At 42.2% G+C, this 22,152-nt stretch overlaps 1 protein-coding gene across 3 annotated transcripts; it reads left to right on the forward strand.

Moving 5' to 3' along the window:
• The first annotated feature begins 3,720 nt into the window (after positions 1-3,720).
• EXOSC9 (exosome component 9) lies at positions 3,721-20,425 on the forward strand. Of its 3 annotated transcripts, none has more exons than XM_053258149.1 (12): positions 3,721-3,906; positions 5,110-5,204; positions 6,422-6,541; positions 6,642-6,744; positions 7,762-7,899; positions 10,679-10,761; positions 11,057-11,189; positions 11,505-11,593; positions 15,417-15,563; positions 16,717-16,907; positions 17,982-18,057; positions 20,174-20,425. In XM_053258149.1, exons 1-12 carry the CDS (start codon positions 3,841-3,843, stop codon positions 20,250-20,252), a joined length of 1,320 nt encoding a protein of 439 aa, XP_053114124.1. In that variant the 5' UTR covers positions 3,721-3,840; the 3' UTR covers positions 20,253-20,425. The 3 variants fall into 3 exon arrangements, with proteins under 3 accessions (XP_053114124.1, XP_053114125.1, XP_053114126.1); XM_053258150.1 differs by having other exon boundaries at positions 3,757-3,906; positions 5,024-5,204; XM_053258151.1 differs by lacking the exon at positions 5,110-5,204 and having other exon boundaries at positions 3,776-3,906.
• Positions 20,426-22,152: the final 1,727 nt, after the last annotated feature.

The raw sequence follows: 22,152 nt of genomic DNA on the forward strand, positions 1-22,152 counted from the left end.
CATGCCAGAAAGGGAGAGGAAGATGCCGTGGCCAAGCAGCAAGGCATGTCATGTCCCTGTAGGACAAAATCAAAGTCCTGGACTGCCTAAGGGAAGGCAAAAGCAACAGTGCAGGTGGAAGATTGTTTGGGGTCAACAAATCAACCATCCATGCCATTAAGAAAAATTAGGCTGCCGTCAGAGGCAGTGTTGCCACGGAGACCCAGTCCTCTCTAAAAGTTACCTACATGCCACAAGACCTCAACACTGAAAAGATGGAGGCCCTGATCAAATAATCCAGTAATCAGGAAGCAGGCGAGGAAGAAGAGGGCCACAATGAAGCTGACCCTGGAAAAGCTGACAGGTTCCTCGAGCATGCCTCAGAGCTGGCAAATGGGGCAGTGGACATAGACCCCTTCATGCAGTGCAGCCGGACATTCAGGCAAGGACTGAATGGTCTTATATGCCCCTACACAGAAGTCCAAAAAGACCTTCAAGCACATTGACAACCCTCCTGAACTTCTTCAAGAGAGCACACAGAGAGCTGCCTGGCACTTCATGGAGCAGCTGTCAACTGCCTACAGCTGTGAACACATTGGAGGAGGATGAGGATGCAGGTGCCCTTCCCCATAAAAAGCACGGTGTAGTGGTTAGAGTGCTGGACTAGGACCAGGGAGACCCAAGTTCAAATCCCCATTCAGCCATGATGCTAGCTGGGTGACTCTGGGCCAGTCACTTCTCTCTCAGCCTAACCTACTTCACAGGGTTGTTGTGAGGGGAAACTCAAGTATGTAGTACACCGCTCTGGGCTCCTTGGAGGAAGAGTGAGATATAAATGTAAAAATAAATAAATAAAATAAAAATCCCCCTGACCCCGCCCCATCCCATTGATAGCTCCCTTCCCTCTGATTGCGCCTCACTCTACCTCACCACATCCTTCCTAATCCTCCTCCTCATCATGACCATCTGCACGGCATTCATGACTGCGGTTCCGCTAACCCCCTGATGCCCATAGGTTTTGTGGGAACTGAACTCTCATGGTTGGCAAGGGACAACTATCTGCTGATAGGGCAGTACTTCATGCACCTGATGAAGTAGACTTTAGTCCACAAAAGCTTATACCATAATAATGTTAGTCTTTAAAGGCACCATACTATTGTTTTTCTTTAAAGTGATTTAAAAAAAACCCAACTCCTCTTGGAAGATATCTTTCTGTTGTCAACGTTGTTATGCTTACATACTAGAGAAAGTCCTTTTGAAATTTAGTAGCATTTTAGAGTAATTTCTGAGTAGTACTTCAGGGGCATATCTAGGGTAGGGCAGGCAGGGCACGTGCCCCGGGCGCCACTTGAAGGGGGCGCCATTTTTCAAAATGATTTTTTAAAAAATGGCCACCAAAAACAAAATGGCCACGACACATGCTCAAATGGCCTCTGCGAGGCCCTAGGCCATACCAGGCCTCCCAGAGACCATTTGAGCATGTGCAGTGGCCATTTTGTTTTTGGTGGCCATCTTTAAAAAATATTTTTAAAAATGGCCACTGCACATGCTCAAATGGTCCCTGTGAGGCCCTAGGCTTTGCCAAGGCCATTTGAGCATGCGTGGCAGCCTCCAAAATAGCCAATACGCCGATCTTTGCAGACCCAAACAGGCCTGAAAATCAGCCCGGGACAGGCTGCTGCAGTGAATTAAGAGGCCAGCGGGGGGAGGGGGGATTTTTGCAGAAACCCCCCACAGCCTTTAGGAAGCCCCCCGAAGGGGCTACAGGTAATTTTTTTAAATTTAATATAATATAAGTCACTGTACACATATTCAGTTTGGCACTATGTACAGAGAATCAGGGCTTGTGAATACTGAGCTGAAGCTTATGAGCTAGGATTGTATTCATTTACTCTTACTTTGCTTCTTGTGATAAGTGAGTTAAATGTGATGTCTTAATAATATGGCTATTAATGGTGAGTTTGTCTTTGAATCAGTGTGAAATCCTTAGTATTAAGGCCCACTGGGAGTTTCTTGCTCTCTTTCTCTCATTTGAACTGTCTTTCTGAAATACTAGAATATATTCCAAGTAGTGACACAGTTTACTCTGCATATCCTTTAATTATTTTCCGAGTATCTGGGAAAAGTCAAATTCTCCATTGATTTTTAAAACTTATGTAATAGTGATGCTACAATGCATAGTAGAGAATTAGACAGGCACTTCTGTTTAGTTTTCCAAGTACACCTCCACATAGTATTTGGGTATTTCATGAGTCCCAGCATACTGAAATGTGTAGGTTTCCAGCATTTTTTGGCCTGGCTACATCCACTGCTAAATAGTTTTTGAAATATTAAAAGATTAACAAGCTTGACTTGTATTTTTCAGCTGATATTATGGTAAAGTTATCTGAAAGATGGGTGTCAGATGTTTGGACAGGGGGTGCAATTTCAATGTTTGCCCTAGACGCTATTTTCCATAGATACGCTATTTTCCTAGATACGGTATTTTCCCTAGTACTTAGATTTCTAAGTACTATTGAGTAACTTTGGATGTTACCTACTCACCTTTTACAAGGTGCAGTAGCCACAAGTTCTCCCTTCATCCCTAACACACTCCCCCAAACCTCTTGTTTACTATAACCTCATTTATACTCCCCATAAACCCCACCCATTGTTATCTCCTGGCAAGAGCAGATGCTACATTTTGGAAATTTGGTGTCACAACACTCTATGAAACAGCAGAATACACATATTTGAAAAAGGGGGGGGGGAGCTAAATAAAACACCTTATTATATAATTAAGAAGTCAGTAATGGGACATATTCTTAGGGAATTAAAGGTATTATTAGCCTTCAAAAAGTTAAAGGAATCTCTGTTAAATATTTTGAAGTTTTCCCTAACAATCCTCTTTCGTGGCTATGTCAGTTACATTTTGGATCCACTATCCAAACTCTGTTTGCTTGACATTGTTTGTTTGACATATCTGCTTGGCATGATCAAGATTACTAAAATAAATGTAGGTTTGATAAAAATTTGGTCGTTGCTGGTCCAGGAATAGCTCCCCTCCCAACTACAAGCCTTTGCTCATCCTACTTTCTTTTGGGAACATGGTCACCCTTTTAAAAGATGTAGTGACGCCAAAAGACATGCATAGACAAAACCTGGAAGGCTTAACATAATTTTTAACAATTGTATTTGCAAATATTCTAAATGCAAAGGAAATACAGAACGGAAAAGCAAGGTAATGATCCAAATTATGTGTTTCTGAGCCAAATTTTATTACTGTTTGAAATTTTTCTTTTGCAAATTTCTGCAAAAAAAAAAAAAAAAGAAAGTTAATACCAAAACTCCCCATTTAACTGGTATCTCCCCGTCTAGCGAGGCAAACTATATAAACAAACTCTAATCCAGCGATCACACACTGCAAAATTATGCATTTAAAACAATGTGCAAATGAAACGCAAATGCATATTAAAAATAAGTAAAACAAAAATGCATAACGAATTTAAGTTAAGAAAAATAATAATCCAAGAATGTGGGCATGAAGGAGTGTTTGCCAAAAACTCCGAACTAGCCCTTTACGCTCCTCCTGAAGCGCCTCTGCTCCCACCGGCGGAAAGAGCTTCTCTAGCCGAGATTTCCCTGCCCCGCCCCCCATCACCCAACGATCTTGCAACATTCGGTCTCGTGGCTAAAGTGAACGGAAGCACCGATTGAGCGCCTTAAAAAAACAAACAAAAAAAAACCCTGTGTACCCTCTGACGCATTAAACGTGCGCTCTCACATTAGCGTCGCTTGTCTATGACGTCTGCGTCGAGGGCAAGAGAGAAGGAAGGGCGCGACTACTAGCTCTAAAACGGGATTTACGAAGCGGCGGGCGCGATGAAGGAAACGCCGCTGTCCAACTGCGAGAAGCGCTTCTTGCTACGGGCTATCGAGGACCGGAAGGTGCGAGAGGGAGATGGCGTGATAGGATAAAACATAGCATAACCCACGCTGCAGGCATCTATTCTACGCCGCTGGAACGGTGGGAGGGTTGGTTCGCCGTCTGCACGTGGGCGCTCTTGCTGTAAAAGCGACGCGCAGGGGGTTCCTGCCTTGTGCTTTGTTGGGTGGTGGTGTTTTGGTGGGAAGATCTTGATATTCCATATTTATATACCGCTTTTCAACAAAAGTCCCCAAAGCGGTTGACATAGAGAAATAAAAATAAATAAAAGATGGCTCCCTGTCCGCCAAGGGCTCACAATCTAAAAAAAGAAGCACAAGATAGACACTAGTAACAGCCACTGCAGGGATGCTGTGCTGGGGCTGGATAGGGCCAATTGCTCTCCCCCTGCTCAATAAAGGACTACCACTTTAAAAAGGGGCCTCTTTGCTCAATTAGTATTGTCCTGGAGGAGCATGTATGTGTGCAGTAAACTTTGATGCTCATAGCTCCAGCTCTAGATTAATGGTCCTGGAATAAGAGTCGGGCCACTGCTTCTGTATTCACCAGTAATACAGATTAGAATCCTCCCATCTCAAGCACACATTGAAGAGCTGCTGGGGTGGGGTGGAAATGGTCAGCTGATCTTTCCTGAGCTTCACTGTCTTTTTCTTTTCTTACAGATAGGATGTCTGTATCTTTAACAGGCAGAACATTACATAAGCAGAAGTCAATAGGTTATGCTTACTGGCATGGAGTATGCCGAAAGCTGCCCTCTGTTGACCTCTGCTTGTTGTAGGGTAAAGTGTATCGTCAAATCGATTTTGACTCCTAGCGCCCACAGAGCCCTGTGGAGGGTTTTTTTGCTAGAATATAGGAGGGGTTTACCATTGCCTCCTCCTGTGCAGTATGAGATGATGCCTTTCAGCATCTTCCTATATCATTGCTTCCTGATATAGTAGCAGTGGGGATTCGAACCGACAGCCTTCTGCCTGTTAGTCAAGCATTTCCTCGCTGCGCCACTTAAGGTGACTTGTTGTACAGTTCAAAATCAGAAGTAAGGTGGCAGCCCTAATGTTTGGGAGGACTAGAATATGCTAACTGAAACGCATGAACTAATTTTTGACCATTTGCTGTTAGTTTTTAGAGCCATTTCTGTACCTCTGATGCTCTCCTCCCAGTTCCTCACTTCACATCACTAATACTGCTCCAATCTGACTTTGTAGCGTCTGGATGGGCGGCAGTGCTATGATTACAGAAACATCCGCATTTCCTTTGGTGCTGACTATGGCTGTTGTATTGTGGAGCTCGGGAAAACCAGGTATTTATTAATGATTGATTGATTGTTAAATTTGTACCCCGCCTTTCATTAAGAAAATCCCAAGGCAGCTCACAATAAAATTTAAAAACAAGATTATAAAAAAGACACATTAAAATATTGAGCTAAAAATATAAAAACAAATCTGATTTTAAAAAATTAAACACAAGCATAAAAACAGTACAAAATACAAGAAGCAGCAGTGGAGATAATCAAGCCTGGGTAAAAAGCCACGATTTGACATGCTTTCTAAAAACTGATGGAGACTGAGGAGCGGATACCCACCGGGAGAGCATTCCAGAGTCTAGAATTTTGCAACAGAATGTGATCATCTATAGCTGACCAGCTCAACGGCCTACTGCTTCCAGCACAGTGTACTTTCCGCAGTTGGAAATAATAGGTGTACTGGATAGGGATGTGCACAGAACCGGTTCGGAGGCCCTTTGTGGGTCTCCGAACCGGTTTGAGGAACCGGAGGTTCCGCTGGTTCGGAGGCGGTGGGGTTCTCCCTTTAAGAGCGGGGGAGGGTGCACTTACCCCTCCCGCCGCTTTTCCCCTGCCGGTGTCTGTGTTTATTAATGCCCATTGGGGCGGCAACGTACCTCCCTGCTGCCCCATTGCCCTCATCTTCCAGATATGTCCAGAAGTCGCTGGCACAAGTACACACACATTGCGCACGCATGCCTGTGCCGCTGCGCGCAGGCATGTCAGTGACTTCCGGTCATATCCGGAAGACGACGGCAATGGGACGTCAGGGAGGTACGCTGCTGCCCCGATGGGCATTAATAAACACTGATGCTGACGGGGAGGGGTAAGTTCACCCTCCCCTGCTCTTAAAGGGAGACCCCCACTGCCTTCAAACCGCCCCGTCGCTTTTCCGTGCACATCCCTAGTATTGGAGCCCTGCTCACTATAGCAGGCATGTGAGAGAGTGGATGAAAGGACCAAGAGAAAAAGAGGTGGGGAAATTCACAGATAAACCTCATCGCTTGTTTCGTGGGGAATAAAAATGTAATGCCAGTTTCCATGTTGCAACTCTGCCTGTAAGCCATGAGGTAATTGCTGCTACTTACCTTAAAATTCCAGTTTGTAACATAGAGGAGCAGTTTACCTGGAGTAAGTCCTCCTTAGGCTTCCTAAAAATGTAAACAAACAGAATAACTTTCCAGTGTCTTTCTAAAAGCTTGAGTTTTTTAATCTGTTGATGTTCTGTTTTGCAGAGTTCTTGGACAGGTTTCATGTGAACTTGTCTCCCCAAAGCCAAATCGTGCAACAGAAGGCATACTTTTTTTTAATCTTGAGCTCTCTCCTATGGCATCACCTGCTTTTGAGCCTGGAAGGTATGTGAGTCTGTCATCCTCTATAATAAGCAAAAGTAGCACTAGAAAATTACTGTGCCCATTTTCACATTTGTTAGTAACTTTTTCTAAAAATTTCTAGGCAGTCTGAGCTTCTTGTAAAACTGAATCGACTATTAGAAAGATGCCTAAGGAACTCCAAGTGTATTGATACTGAATCGCTCTGTGTCATTGCTGGTGAAAAGGTATGCAAGTGCATTCATTCTGAAGTCTTAATACTAGGAAGTCCACTCTCATGTTTTTAGAAGTGATACTTCTCAATCACAAACTAGTTTATTAAAACAATTAATCTCTAATTCTGCAATCTAATTTCTACATACTTGATGAACTGGAGGGTTTTCCTTTTTTTTTCTTTGTAGTCTTCCTACTGAGTGCTATGAAGAGCAATTTTTTTTTCTTTATACTCTTACAGTCATTATTAAAGTAATTTTAAATATTGACTGATAGTTGTTTAGACAAGTCAGCTAAACTCTGATTAGTTTTCAGCAGCCTAATTCAGTGCACTGAGTTAAAAGGGGTTTACTTCCAAATAATGCATAAGATTGCAGTCCTAAATTCCTATCTCTTATTATATCTGTGGTATTTAGCAAAGATAATTCAGACTTCTGCTGAAAATTAGACTCAGACCTACTATGGTTTTTCAGTAGCAAGGTTTCACCTAGATAATTGTTAACTTACTTTTATCCCCATTGATGAGGTACTACTGCAGTATCCTTCACCTATAACTGCATACTCTTAAAATATCAGTCACTTTCCAGAGTGTGGGATTACTGGTGAGAAGGTAATGTTGAATTCTTCTGCTGATCCTTTTCCATATTTTTAGCCACACCTTGTGAACCACCGGAGGCTAGAGATGCATCTGTTTGTATCCACATGAGCTTTGCTCAATATCCGGTTTTCTCTAGTTTTTTTTTTACAAGGACTTACTAGGTAAATGTGTGGCCAGCACATTACAGAGCAGAGCATGACAATTATTTAGCAATCAAAATGCATTGCTACTATGAGAAGTAAATGTTATTTATGAATGGAAAGTGACAGGTGCATAGAATAAATAGGTGGCTTAGAGAATATTAACATGATTATAAAAACAGTTATATCAGTGTAAAAACCACAAGAACAAAATAAACATTATCAATGACAAATGATGCATGCAAAGCGTAAGTCTGATGTAGAGCTGAAATGGCTTGTTTTTTTCTTCCAAGGTGTGGCAAATTCGTGTGGATCTGCATTTGTTAAACCATAATGGAAACATTATTGATGCTGCAAGTATAGCAGCAATAGTGGCGTTGTGCCACTTTCGGAGGCCAGATGTGTCTGTGCAAGGAGAAGAAGTAACTCTGGTATGTATCTTTGGAACTTGGCTTTTGCAATGCATTCTACATAGGGCTGCCTTTGTACATAGTCCAGAAGCTTCAGCTACTACAAAATGCAGCAGCCAGGTTGATCTCTGGACAACACATAGAGACCATATTACTCCAGTTTTAAAAATGTTGCACTGGCTACCAGTAAATTTCTAGATGGAATATAGGTAATTTTACCTACAGGTGAAACTCAAAAAATTAGAATATCGTGCAAAAGTTCATTAATTTCAGTAATGCAAATTAAAAAGTGAAACTGATATATGAGATAGACGCATTACATGCAAAGCGAGATAAGTCAAGCCTTAATTTGTAATAATTGTGATGATCATGGCGTACAGCTCATGAGAACCCCAAATCCACAATCCCAGAAAATTAGAATATTGTGAAAAGGTTCAACAGTCTAGGCTCCAGGTGTCCCACTCCAATCAGCGAATCAATCCATAACACCTGCAAAGGGTTCCTGAGCCTTTAAATGGTCTCTCAGTCTGGTTCATTAGGAATCACAATCATGGGAAAGACTGCTGACTTGACAGTTGTGCAGAAAACCATCATTGACACCCTCCATAAGGAGGAAAAGCCTCAAAAGGTAATTGCAAAAGAAGTTGGATGTTCCCAAAGTGCTGTATCAAAGCACATTAATAGAAAATTATGTAGAAGGGAAAAGTGTGGAAGAAAAAGGTGCACAAGCAGCAGGGATGACCGCAGCCTGGAGAGGATTGTCAGGAAAAGGCCATTAAAAGTGTTGGGGACTTTCACAAGGAGTGGACTGAGGCTGATGTTAGTGCATCAAGAGCCACCACACACAGACGGATCCTGGACATGGGCTTCAAATGTCGTATTCCTCTTGTCAAGCCGCTCCTGAACAACAAACAACGTCTGAAGCGTCTTACCTGGGCTCAAGAAAAAAAGAACTGGTCTGTTGCTCAGTGGTCCAAAGTCCTCTTTTCTGATGAGAGCAACTTTTGCATCTCATTTGGAAACCAAGGACCTAGAGTCTGGAGAAAGAATGGAGAGGCACACAATGCAAGATGCTTGAAGTCCAGTGTGAAGTTTCCACAGTCTGTGTTGATTTGGGGAGCCATGTCATCTGCTGGTGTTGGTCCACTGTGCTTCATTAAGTCCAGGGTCAACGCAGCCGTCTATCAGGAGATTTTGGAGCACTTCATGCTTCCTTCCGCAGACAAGCTGTATGGGGATGCTGACTTCATTTTCCAGCAGGACTTGGCACCTGCCCACACTGCCAAAAGTACCAAAACCTGGTTCAATGACCATGGGATTACTGTGCTTGATTGGCCAGCAAACTCGCCTGACCTGAACCCCATAGAGAATCTATGGGGCATTGCCAAGAGAAGGATGAGAGACATGAGACCAAACAATGCAAAATTGCTGAAGGCCGCTATTGAAGCATCCTGGTCTTCCATAACACCTCAGCAGTGCCACAGGCTGATAGCATCCATGCCACGCCGCATTGAGGCAGTAATTGCTGCATAAGGGGCCCAAACCAAGTACTGAATATATATGCATGCTTATACTTTTCAGAGGTCCGATATTGTTCTATTGACAATCCTTGTTTTATTGGTTTCATGTAATAATCTAATTTTCTGGGATTGTGGATTTGGGGTTCTCATGAGCTGTACGCCATGATCATCACAATTATAACAAATTAAGGCTTGACTTATCTCGCTTTGCATGTAATGAGTCTATCTCATATATCAGTTTCACCTTTTAATTTGCATTACTGAAATTAATGGACTTTTGCACGATATTCTAATTTTTCGAGTTTCACCTGTATAAAGCCCTAAATGACTTGGGACCAGGATACGTAAGCAAGCACCTTCTGTAAAGTCACCACTGCTCTTTAAGGTCTAGTGGAGAAATCTGTTTACGGTTGCTGCTGGCTTCTCTGGAGAATTTTGATTTCAGTGGCTTACCCTGGACTCCCTGCGGAGATGCAGAATTTGACCTCTCTAGTGGTGGTTAAAGAGAGCCTCAAAAACACATCTCTTTCGCCAGGCTTTTGACTCTGTGTAATTGCTTTGTTTGTTGTGTGTTTGTCAAACTGTTTGATTTTATTCTGTGTTAAATTATTTGTACACTGTGTAGAGATTATTGTTTGAGGCGGTATAGCTGGATGGATAAATAAACTGGATATTTACTACAGGAGTTGGCTGATTTCAGTCTTATACAGTCGTCGTCTTTTACTAGAATCCCAGTGGTCCAACAGTGACAAAGCAAGACATCCTATTCAGAACTTCTTAGCAATTAAAGCATAACTAATGTATGTTAAATGATCCTAAGTGCAGTCTCATGCTTCAGAAGATCAAGGTACACTTAGTGCAGAATTCTTTGCAATAATACCAATAGAGCCAGGCGGCTCATTTAAAATATATCCTATTGATCTTGGACTTCTGATATTCATGTATTAATTTGGACTTGATACATAAAATAGCAGGGAATAGGACATTGAAAGCTTCATCTGTTTAAATAAAAAGAGTTCAGCAGCTTGAGTTTGTGAGACAATCTAACCGTATAATGTTACCAATCATCTTCTTTTAAAAATCTTGTTGGAACATATTCTGTTGCAGCAATGAAAGCAATGTGAACACTGTTTGCTGTAAGCTGCAAAAAGGTAGTTTCAGGTTTTTCTTTAATTTTAAGCATTCAAGCGTCTATTCCAGTGAAATGTCTCAGTTATGTATCTTCTGCTTTCTAATTGTGTATGCAATTGACTAATTAATGCTGTATGTTGGATCTCTAGTACACCCCTGAGGAACGGGATCCTGTCCCTCTCAGCATCCACCATATGCCTATCTGTGTGAGCTTTGCTTTCTTCCAACAAGGGTAAGTTAGCATTGTTTCCCAGGCTGAAAGCTGGTTGTTGAGATCCCTAAAATAGAGATTTTTCTTTTAAAAAAAGGTAGTCTGCTAGCTTAATTTGAAAAATTAACTAGCACTGCCTGGTGGGACATGATTAATTTTTATGATATTCCTATCAGTAGGTACTTGTGAAATGTAAATAACTAAAACCTATTTCAGACATACACCTAATACAGTATTACTTTGCCTGTTGAATAGTATGGCTCTTTATCCTGCTTTGTTAGGCAAATTCTTAATGTATATTTTAATATAATTTCAGGACCTACTTATTAGTTGATCCTAGTGAACAGGAAGAACGTGTAATGGATGGCCTCCTTGTGATTGCCATGAATAAACATCGTGAAATTTGTACAATTCAGTCCAGTGGTGGAATTATGCTGTTAAAAGATCAGGTAACAGTGCAACTTGCTGAAATTTGGGTGTAAAATAGTCTTATTTTGTGTAAGTAGTTAGTGTCCCACAGTTATTTTTAACATGTCTGCCATGGTTCAAAGGCCTCTGGGATATGCTTTGAGTTCATGTTGCCCTCACTTTAACCCCTTGCTGTTGTTTGACCCCTCAACATCTGGGTTTTGAAGCACATGTGGATTTCTTCTTGCCTGTTTCTAAGAACTTGGCTATTTCTGAAATTGGGTAAATGCATCCTGTAAAGAAATATTTTTCACTTTGAGATTGCTTAAGTAATAATAGTGATTTGTTTACTACAGGTTCTGAGATGCAGTAAAATAACAGGGGTTAAGGTAGCAGAAATCACAGAACTAATTCAGAAAGCCTTGGAGAATGATCAGAAAGTTAGGTGAGTTTTGTGAATAATGGCGGTAATGTTCTGAGTAAAGTTAGGTGAGTAATGCTTCATGTTAATGGGCATTACTGACTCTGGGACCAGACTCCAAATGGAAAGTTATCAAGTATACTTGGTAATCATGTAGTGATGTGAGAGCTTTCCTGTTCCTCTCCTTCTCCAGTTTGATCTAAAGTGGACTTGAGTAAAATAATTTAACACACATGTTCTGGGAATGTCCCATAGTGCAAGGCTTCTGGAGGGAGGTTGCTATACGAATTAACTTAGTGATGGACTCATCTCTTACACTGAAGGATCTGCATGTAGTGTTGGGGTTTATCCCATCCGACTGGGGAATAAAATCCAGTTGTAAACAATGGCTATGGCAGAGTTTGCTGGTAGCCAAGAGGTTAATATTGAGGCAGTGGAAATCTCCCAATCCCTCTAGGATTGGGTGCAGGACCCGCTTGAGCTAGCGGCATGTGAAAAATGGGCCCTCTTAAAAGTAAATAAATTGGATAAATGGTCAGAAATCTGGGACAACTTCTTTGAACTTTTCTTAGAATAGAAACCCCTCTGATCTGCCCACACCTACTAGTGCAATGGTGAGTATCCTTTCTCCTCTTCCCTCCCTCCCCTTCTGCTTTCTTTCTTCCTCTTTATCTTTCCATCTCTCCTTTTCTCATCTCCCCCCAACCAATGCTGAAAGGGGAAGGTAAGGTTTTGGTATGCTCTACAGTCTGCTGTGACATTCCAGAAGGATCCCAGGCCGCTAGGAACACTTCCCATGGTGCCTGGTGACCCTCAGTGCTATCATTCACATTGTAACAGCATCTAAAACCTAATGGAGACATGACTGTACGGCAACAGGGAGGGCTCATGGCACAACAAGCCCATTACAGACCAGGCCCAGATTCAGGGCTGCCAAGAGCTGGTTCAGGCCCTGGTGAAAAATCTTTTTGTCCCCCTGCCAAAAAAAATTTCTGGCAACTCTAGCCAGGCCCCCTTCCATGTACCATCACCACTCTCATCAGCCCTGCCCAGATTTATAGGGGGTCTGCAACTTTTTACAGAAGAATAGTAACTTTTTTGTGTTTTACTGAAATATCTTGAGAACCACATCACATTCCTGTTTGTATGTATACACATACACACACCACTAATCAATATTAATTGTGACTGACATAAGAGGAAAAATCAAATGCAGTTCTCAATAAACCCCTTCTCTTCTGTTGATTACTCATTACCAAAATAGTTTATGCTGATCTGTGATCATAACAAACTTTCAATCTGTGACTCCTGAGGATGTGGACAAGCTGCTTGGGGCGGTGTGGCCTACCACTTGTTCTCTGGATCTTTACCCAACTTGGCTGCTTATATCTAGCAGGGAGACTGTTGCAGGTGGCTTGGTTAATATCATAAATGCTTCACTGAGGGAGGGTAGGGTGCCTCCATGTTTGAAGGAGGCAATGGTTAGACCTCTTCTTAAGAAGCCTTCCCTGGACCCCTTAGTGATGGATAGTTATAGGCCAATCTCCAATCTCCCTTGGTTGGGCAAGGTGATCAAGAGGGTGGTGGCTGACCAGATCCAGGCGGATTTGGAGGAAACTGATACCCCTTTCAAACTGGCTTTAGAGTGGGCTATGGGGTTGAGACAGCCTTGATCGGCCTGATGGATGACCTCTACCGAGTAATCGACAGAGGGAGTGTGACTCTGCTGGTTCTTTTGGATCTCTTGGCAGCATTTATACCATCGACCATAGTATCCTTCTGGGTTGCCTGGGGGAGTTGGAGATAGGGGGCAGTGCCTTGCAGTAGTACCACTCCTATCTCTTGGGTAGATTCCAGATGGTGGAGCTTGGTGACAGTTGCTTCTCAAAATGGGAGCTGTTATATGGCGTCTCTCAGGGCTCCATTCTGTCACCAATGCTTTTTAATATCTACATGAAACCGCTGGGTGAGATCATTAGGAGATTTGGTGCTGTGTGTTATCAGTATGCTGATGACTCCCAAATCTACTTTTCCTTTTTGTCTGTATCATCAGGAAATGGTGTTCATTCCCTAAATGCCTGCCTACAGGCAGTAATGGGCTGGATGAGGCATAACAAATTGAACCTGAATCCAAGCAAGACGGAGGTCGTTATAGGAGCTCAGAATCTGAGAGATGAGTTAAATATCCCTGTTCTGGATGGGGTTACACTCCCCCGGAAGGAACAGGTCCACAGCTTGGGAGTACTCCTGGGCCCAGGACTCACCCTGGTATCTCAGGTGGCAGCTGTGGCCAGGAGTGCTTTGTATCAGCTTTGGCTGTTTCGACTCCTTGAAGAAGACAAGGAATTGAAGAATTCCTTGAAGAAGACAACCTCAAAACAGTGGCGCAGCAGCTGGTAACCTCCAGGCTCGACTACTGCAATGCGCTCCATGTGGGGTTGCCTTTGTAGATAGTTCGGAAACTTCAGTTAGTTCAAAATGCGGCAGCCAGATTGGTCTCCGGGGCAACTCGGAGAGATCATATTATGCCTGTTTTGAAACAGCTACACTGGCTGCTGATGTGTTTTGGGGCAAAATACAAAGTGCTGGTTATTACCTTTAAAACCCTGAATGGCTTAGGTCCAGGTTACCTTAGAGAGCACCTTCTTCTGCATGATCCCCCACCTCACATTAAGGTCATCTGAGGAGGTCTGTCTCCAGTTACCACCAGTACGTCTGGTGGTGACTCAGAGTTTGGCCTTCTCTGTAGCCGCTCTTAGACTGTAGAATGCACTCCCTGCAAAAATCTGTAATTTGAACTCTTTAATGATTTTTAGGAGAGCCCTTAAAACCTATCTGTTTGGCCTGGCCTTCCAGGGTTTTTAAACTGTTGTAAAGGGTTTTTAAAGTTGTAACCTCATTTTTCAGGGTTTTGAAATTGTTTTTATTGTTTAATGTTGTTTTATGGTGTTTTTATAATCTCTGTTTTAACTGTTAATTGGTTTTAATTGCTTTGTTTTTAATTGTAAACCTCCCTGAGCCATTTTGGAAGGGCGGCATAGTAACTGAATGAATGAATGAATGAATGAATAAATACTACTACCACCAAATTAGTTAAATAATTATACACATTTTATTATTCATTTACTTAGAATCATACTAGCGGAGGACAAAGTATGTACTCATAGAGCCAGATCAGCTTGGGAGCCACAGGTTGTAAACCCAGTTGGACCAAATTCTTAATAAGTTTGCAAGGAATTTGATCTTCAGTAATTCAGTCTGTTGCACAGGCACGCATATCCTAACTCTGTACTTTGCCAGCATTGCTAGTTGTGAGTTAGATAGCTGTAAGTACAGCTTGTGCAAGGCACATGAGCCTGCTTGATTTAGGTCCTCAAACCTGTGCCACATATGTACTAAAAGTATTTATATTTAATATTTGTACTTTTAATTTGCACTTTCATTTATTTATATCTATGTAAACTGTTTGGGGAATTCTTGCTGAAAAGCAGTATATAAATATTCATCATATTCATAATTCATATTGTAACTTCATTGTTTTAATTATACTGTAAACTGCTTTGGGATTATTTTAATGAAAAGCGGTATAGAAATTAAAAAATTAAATAAAAAACCTCTGGCAGGGAAATAACATATTTTTAGCTGGGGAAGACAGTTTTATTTTACTAGACATGTGACATGTCTCACAAAACTGTGACGTGACTTCCTCTCTAAATTTTATCCCCAAATGATATATTGAAGCATTACATCAGGAAAGCAACAAATTTCATTTTGTGGAACATGTCGATTTGACACATCTGCAGAGTTTGACTTTTAAAGGAACTCTTTTTCTTCCTTTCTTTAATAGGAAAGAAGGGGGGAAATTTGGATTTGCTGAATCTATTCCTAATCAGAGAATAACTGCCTTTAAGATAGAACAAGCACCAGTTGATACTCATGATGTACAAGAGCAAGCACAAGAAATAATTGCCAAAGCATCACCTCCTTCAGAAGTGTATCTTTTTTGTTGTTGCTACAGTCTAACAATGAGCTGGGTTTTTGGGAGTGTGTAGAGTGACAGAATCTCAGTCTGCAGGGTTGCACAACTTTGGTCTTCTAGCTGTTGTGGGACTACAGTTCCATCATCCCTGACAGTTGACCGCTGTTACTGGGGATGATGGGAACTGTAGTCCAACAACAGCTGGCGGGCCAAAGTTTGTGCAACCTTGTACTAGAGGGTCCACTATAGAACAACATGCATGTTTCCCATTCTCATTTCAAAGGTCCTGAGTCCTTAATGCTAGCATGTGCTGTACCACTCAACCTGAACGCTTCTAAACAAGAGGGTGCCCAAGAACAATGTGAGAGGATTATGCTGTTGATCTCGTAAGAGGAGACAGGAATCCAAAAGACTTTCTGCATGATTTAAATCATGGCTTTTGGAGACCTTTAAAAAAAATGAGGTTTGAGACATGTTCTGGCTTTTGACAGCAGAAGAGTATACAACCAGCAAGGAAAATGAACACATACAAATGAAGACTTCTGATGTGGTGGGTCGTTGAGAGCGGGCAGCAATCTTTCTACTGCTTTTTCTTGGTTTTTCAGTGAAAAGCCTTGAGAGAAAAATCAAAATGAACACCTAATATATCAGGGATAGCACACAGCCCGTAGGGATATGAAAAAAGCAAGCACACAAACACGGATACACCACAGCAGGTGAACATGATGCTTGCATAGCCACATCGTAACTAATAGATACATTATAGGGGGAAACCTTCCACTTTCCCAAGTAGAAAATATAGATCATCCAGTGTTGGGAAAATATTCTATCTTTATGCAACAGCAGCACAACTTTTAGGGAAGAAGATATCTGGAAGGTACACCATAACCTGTTTAGACAATATTGCACTTAAAGCTGTTGTGCAGAAAGGCCCTAAAATTGACACCACTATGCTATGTTTCAGGTGAACTTTAATCTGCCTCTAAATAGGTGATTGCACATTTTCTGCCAGTATAGTGGATTACTTCAGCCCATATTCTTTGCTGTGTGGAGCATTCTAGACAGATTGGACATGTTCCACCAAGCTATGGGGCACAAGGTCAGGGCCATTTAAGTCACCAAGTCCATCATACTACAGTGAATTCAGTTTTTTCCTTAATGAGTATAGTCTGGCAAAGGCAGTGTTGTGGACTCCTAGCACAGCCCAGATTGGAGAAGGAGTTGATAATTCATGGGGAGACTTTGAAGAATCTGAAAGGGAAGAGGATGAAGATGAAGCTTCCCCAGTTGAAACTACAACAACAGAAGAACAGAATATGGAAACGGGAGATGCTAGTGTTGGAACTAAAAATCAGAAAGGTTAGTATCCTCAATAATGCTTTTTAAAAAGATAAATGGATAAAGTGGAATAGGAAGATGCAGGTTCAAGTTGCATAGTAATTTCTGTAGGTCTCTTACTGCTTTGATACATGCTAACTGGAAATGTTTTTTGAAATTGGTCTGGTCTGGATGATAGGCTGCAGTGAAAATGTTCAAAACACCTCTGACTGTGCTCATTGTTCTTCCCAGATCCTCACAGTTGATTCTCTGATTACAAACCTGAACAGTATTATACTAGAAAATTAGCTAGGCTTAGGGAAAGTATGGATTAGTGCTACTGGCTTGAATGTCTACATTGTCTTATCTGCTCTTCCACGGATGGAAACACAGAAATTGGTTTGTCAAAGGATAGATTGGAATGGTACTTGAACGGCATTTTTGTCTGTCTTCTGCACTACTCTGCTCTTGAAAGATAAGAGAAGTAATAAAGCATGTAGCAAACTGACATTTGGCATTTAAAAGAACCACCCAAATAATTCAGAAACTTAATTAAAACGCTGTGTCCTATGAGACTGAAATGTTACACAGGTTGTCCTACAACTGGCTTCATTAGCAATATGCTGGCACTTGATGAACCTTGGGGCTAGTGTACTTATTAACATATGCCTTATGGTGCTTGGTTGAAGCAGCATACCTGTGGTGTCTTCTCTCACTGCTACTGTAACATGCAGCTCATCATGTGATTCCAAATTGTATGGAAAATACCTATCAATTCCCAGTGATTGCCAGGAAGGTATGGGATGGGTGTGGAAACTCCCTGCCCAGTGCAGTAGAACCATGTGATGAGCAGTTTGGAGAAGACACTAATGGTGTGTAGTGCTGAGCCAGTTTAGCATGGCAACTGTGGTAGCCAGTGTTCGCTCTAACAGGGATTCCCAGATGTTGTTGACTACAACTCCCAGAATCCCCAAGTGAAAGCCATTGCAGCTGGGGATTCTGGGAGTTGTAATCAACAACATCTGGGAATCCCTGTTAGAGAGAACACTGGTGGTAGCTAAACCAGCTCTTGGAAATGGTGTACCAACAAGCAACCTATCTTTTTGTATCTTCAAGCTGAGACAATTGTGTTATCTGACAGTGAAGAGGAAGACGTTATCATTCTAGAGCCGGAAGAGACACAAAAGAGGAGGTAATCTTGGAGATAATTTATCTTTCCATAACTGGCTGTGTATACTCTAATTAGTATAGAGAGGGTGAGCACCATGCTTTGAACTGTGTGGCATGGTGACCTAACTTGGAAGTCTGTAGGCTAGACTTAGTCCATGGAAGATTTGCCATTCAGATTGGGGCCCTTAAGGCATATGAACATTAAGGAGGACTAGGAAAAAATGAACTCATAGGCATTGATTGGGATAAGGGAAGGTGAGCAGAAGTGTTTAAGGGTAGCTTACATCATAGATACTGTGGAAGGGAGGGAGAAAGGAGAAGGCTTGAGTGTATAAGATTTGGGACTTGTGAACAGAGTCTCTGTAGCCCTGCTAGGCAAGTTGTTTTGAATTCTTACTTGTCCTGAGTCATTGAAGGGAGCGAGAACAGGCCAAAAATTCTCATCACAGAAATACATGTTACATGATGATAGATGTTTCATTCCTGCAAGTCCAGTTTTGTAAGGGCAGCTAACAATTCAGAGAGGGGTTTGCATTGCTGGATTCAATATCTAGGTCAGAAAAGAGACTTGGATATTCAAGATGGAACTTTTCTTATTAGGGGATTTTTGTTCCACATTTATATTTAGAGACTGACCAAGGAAGTTTGCAGTCAAAATAATAATACAGTTAAACTATACAATCAACAAACCTAATAAAACAGCAAGTAACCTAATAATATTACTGTTGGTGTTTCAACTGCTGCTCCTAAATTGTGAGCAAAGTTTTAAAAGTTTCTGTGGTGGCCACAGGGGAAAATAGCAACACATACAGCCCTTCACAATGCTGCTTAGCAACCAGGGCCGGGTAGCATTAGATGTTTGTCTCTGTGGCGAAACACTTCCTCATACAGGCAGCTGGATAGTCTGTGGCTCTTGACTACAGTAGTGATGAATGCCAGTGGGAAGATGATGTAAGATGTCTTTTGCTCAGGCCTTAATGAGCTGATCCAGCTTGTGAAATGTCAGGTTTGCATGCCAAGGGGAGAAAAGGTAATCTGTTACCTGGAATGGTAACCATGCACATAACTGGGGTGGTCATGGAATACTGCTTATACAGTAAATGAGTTCACAGGCTGCTTCCAATGACTCCCTGAGTGCTCCCTAAAACTTGGAAAGCAATGAAAAAGAGGCACTGTTTGTAAATCTTGACATTGGGGTGTGTTGGGGATTATATTGTGGTCATCAGCCCTTTTGTCTAAATATGCAAAGCAGCCTCAGTGATCACATGCCTTATGGATGCTGCATTATGCATTTCTGGTGTGCACTGCACAGAAACGTTGTTGTGCAATACTAGTCTGCATGTGGGCCACTGTTTTCTTCCTTCTCTTTCCCCACCCTTGTGAAAAATGAAGTGTTAATAATTGTTAATTCTGCCCAAAGATGGAAGTTTGGGGCAGTCTACAAATTAGGAAAACAAATCCTGGTGCTTCTGCAGTAGATTAGGGCCCATAATCATACATAGAGCTCTCTCTATATTCTATAGTTCTGGACTTGTACTGTTCAGTTGCAGGAATTGGTTTCTTTATTTTGAATAGATTTCTGCTTCTTGTCCATGAGCAAACGTTTTAAAGTTCAAGACTATTAGGTGTAGTGCCTATGGAAATTTCTGACTCTGGGGGCAGAGGAAGCATGCACATAAGCCAGTGATTTTCACTAATTTTCAGTGGAGGCCACTTTGGCAAAAAACCTTCAATGTGAGTGCCATTTCCCACTGTGCTGCCCTCTGCACAGTGCTCCACTTTTCTCAGTTTTGGGAGGAGCCCTCTCTTAAGAGCTTTAGGAGGAAAGCACTGGAAAAGGCTAGATTTCCCAGCATTCTGTGCACACCTTCCAAGATGGTGCAGGGTCTCCAGAGCTCCATTTCAGTTTTGTTCTAGTTGGCATCATCAAAGCAGTGTGTGTTCGCATGCATTCAGAGTGGGGCCTCCCTGATCCAACCTGAGCAGGATCTAAAATTAGCTGAGTGGACATCAAAAAATGTGTGAGCACACGCACGCCTTATAGGGAACACTGTTGCAGGCCCTTATCCACTTGCAACAGAAAGGTAGATCTGCTTTTGCTTTTGTGCACACTCACATGATTTCCCCCCTCTTAACAGAACAGAGTCTTCTTCCAAACAAGACAACACAAGTAAAAAACCAGTTACCAAAAAGAGGAAAAAAAGACTGGCTCGTTAAACATTTGTACATTAAAATGCTTCCTTAACAAATAAGATCCAGGTTTCATGGTTTGTATCCTGTAAATTCATATATTTTGCTAGAACCTGTAATAGAGCACTGCCTTTGTCTAAGTGATGTGTATGTATATACAAAGAGAGAGTAACTATTTTCCAATAAAAATCCTATAATCAGCTTTGTGGAAGCATATATATTCATTTAGACTTTGAGAACAGCAGCCTTTCAAAAGGTTGAACTGCATTCTGGCTGCTATAGTCTGCCTTTTCCATTTCAAACCATACTTTCAACACATTCAGTCTTTAGAATAGTTCGTGTATCTCTTTCTTGCATACAAAAGTTTCTCAGCCTTTTAAGCAGCAAAGTATGCCATTTCTGAAACAAGTACCACCTCAGTTATTCCAGATGTTACATTTACAGTAATGGGTGCCATGTGTTGGAAGATGTGCTGTGTATATAGGGTTGCCACCTTTTACACCAAGGGTCCACAACTCAATATGTAACTGGGCTAGAGGTGATGTTGGCCAAAGAAGGGCTGAACCCAGTCCTGTGAAAAATGTGACACACCAATTATTGCTGGGAAATAAAAAATGAAGTGTGCCAATTTATTGGCCATCATTTTGAGATTAGGAAAGGAGGGAGGGAGAAATTCTAGAGAATAACAAGTAGCAAAGGCAAGCAACACTTATTTCTTGGGTCTCCTCTTTGGGCTCGTTTTCTCTCCCCCCTTGTCATGTGCAGCCTTTCTGTTTTCCGAGGGTATGTGTACCATGTGTTTATCTGTTAATGCCTGTTTGGATGTCGGTTGGAAGGATTGACCCTCTTATATCTTTGCAAAAGAAACAGGGCAAATAGAAAACTTGTAGTCTTACAGCAGGGTATGTTGTTTAAAAGGGTAAGCACAGGGAAACAGAAGTTTACTCTGCATTATTTTACCATTTGCAAACTGATAAGTTTTCCTAAAGGGGTACAGTGCTAAACAGAAGAAGAATGGGACTACAACTTGTATGAGACATCTATTCATCCAGAAATGTGTACTGCCCCATCAGAGAAGGGAGTGGATAGAGCCTGACAAAGTCATTCACATGACTGAATTGGTGTGGGGAGGGGGGGTTGGGAGGTAGGAGTGTGCCCCCCCACACCCAATGATCTAGAGCCTGATCAGGGCTCTGCTGCTCATGTGCCCACACAAACAGGAGAGCTGGGAGCCAGAGAGAGGAGAAAGTCCTCCAGCTTCCCACAGTGCACTGTGCCAGGAGCATGCTGTATTGGGGTACACACACACACAGAGGCACTCTTGCTGTCTGGCATTGTGAACTGTAGGCAGCCCAATTGGTCACACCTAGGGATGGGGGTGAGGCTGGATAGAAGGGTACAAGTGTGGTATAGTGGTTAGAGTGCTGGACTAGGATAGGAGAGTCATGATGTTCATGCCGTGGGACTTTGTCCAATTTTAGATATTGTACTGCCCTGCAGAATCACAGTCATAGGGATGGGGCCATAGGTCAGGGGCAGAGCATCTGCTTTACATACAGGAGGTTTCTGCATCAATCCCTGACATCTCCAGGTAGGGCTGGGAAAGAACCCTGTCTGAAATCTTGGTGCCACTGCGAGTCAGCTGAGGTGGTCTGACTTGACAGAAGGCAGTTTCCTATGCAACAGTAGAGTGCGGGATTAGTGTTACAGCAATGTAAAAAACAACAACCAACATGTGCCTTTGAGCATACAGTGTGCTGTTAGCTCAGCACAAGAATAGAGACAAATTGTGGTTCCATAAGAACAGCCCTGCTGGATCAGGCCCAAGGCCCATCTAGTCCAGCATCCTCTTTCACACAGTGGCCCACCAGATGCCTCTGGCAGCCTGCAGGCAGGAGTTGAGGGCATGCCCTCTCTCCTGCTGTCA

The sequence above is a fragment of the Hemicordylus capensis genome, chromosome 5 (genome assembly GCF_027244095.1).
Source record: "Hemicordylus capensis ecotype Gifberg chromosome 5, rHemCap1.1.pri, whole genome shotgun sequence".
Taxonomy (NCBI): Eukaryota; Metazoa; Chordata; class Lepidosauria; order Squamata; family Cordylidae; genus Hemicordylus; species Hemicordylus capensis.

What these genes read in the sequence shown, in the direction of transcription:
- EXOSC9 (XM_053258149.1), top strand. Translation starts at nt 3,841, where the DNA reads ATGAAGGAAACGCCGCTGTCCAACTGCGAGAAGCGCTTCTTGCTACGG. An exon ending in GTGGAGCTCGGGAAAACCAG is followed by an intron (nt 5,205 to 6,421) that starts GTATTTATTAAT and finishes TCTGTTTTGCAG; the next exon opens with AGTTCTTGGACAGGTTTCAT. An exon ending in GTGTCATTGCTGGTGAAAAG is followed by an intron (nt 6,745 to 7,761) that starts GTATGCAAGTGC and finishes TTTTCTTCCAAG; the next exon opens with GTGTGGCAAATTCGTGTGGA.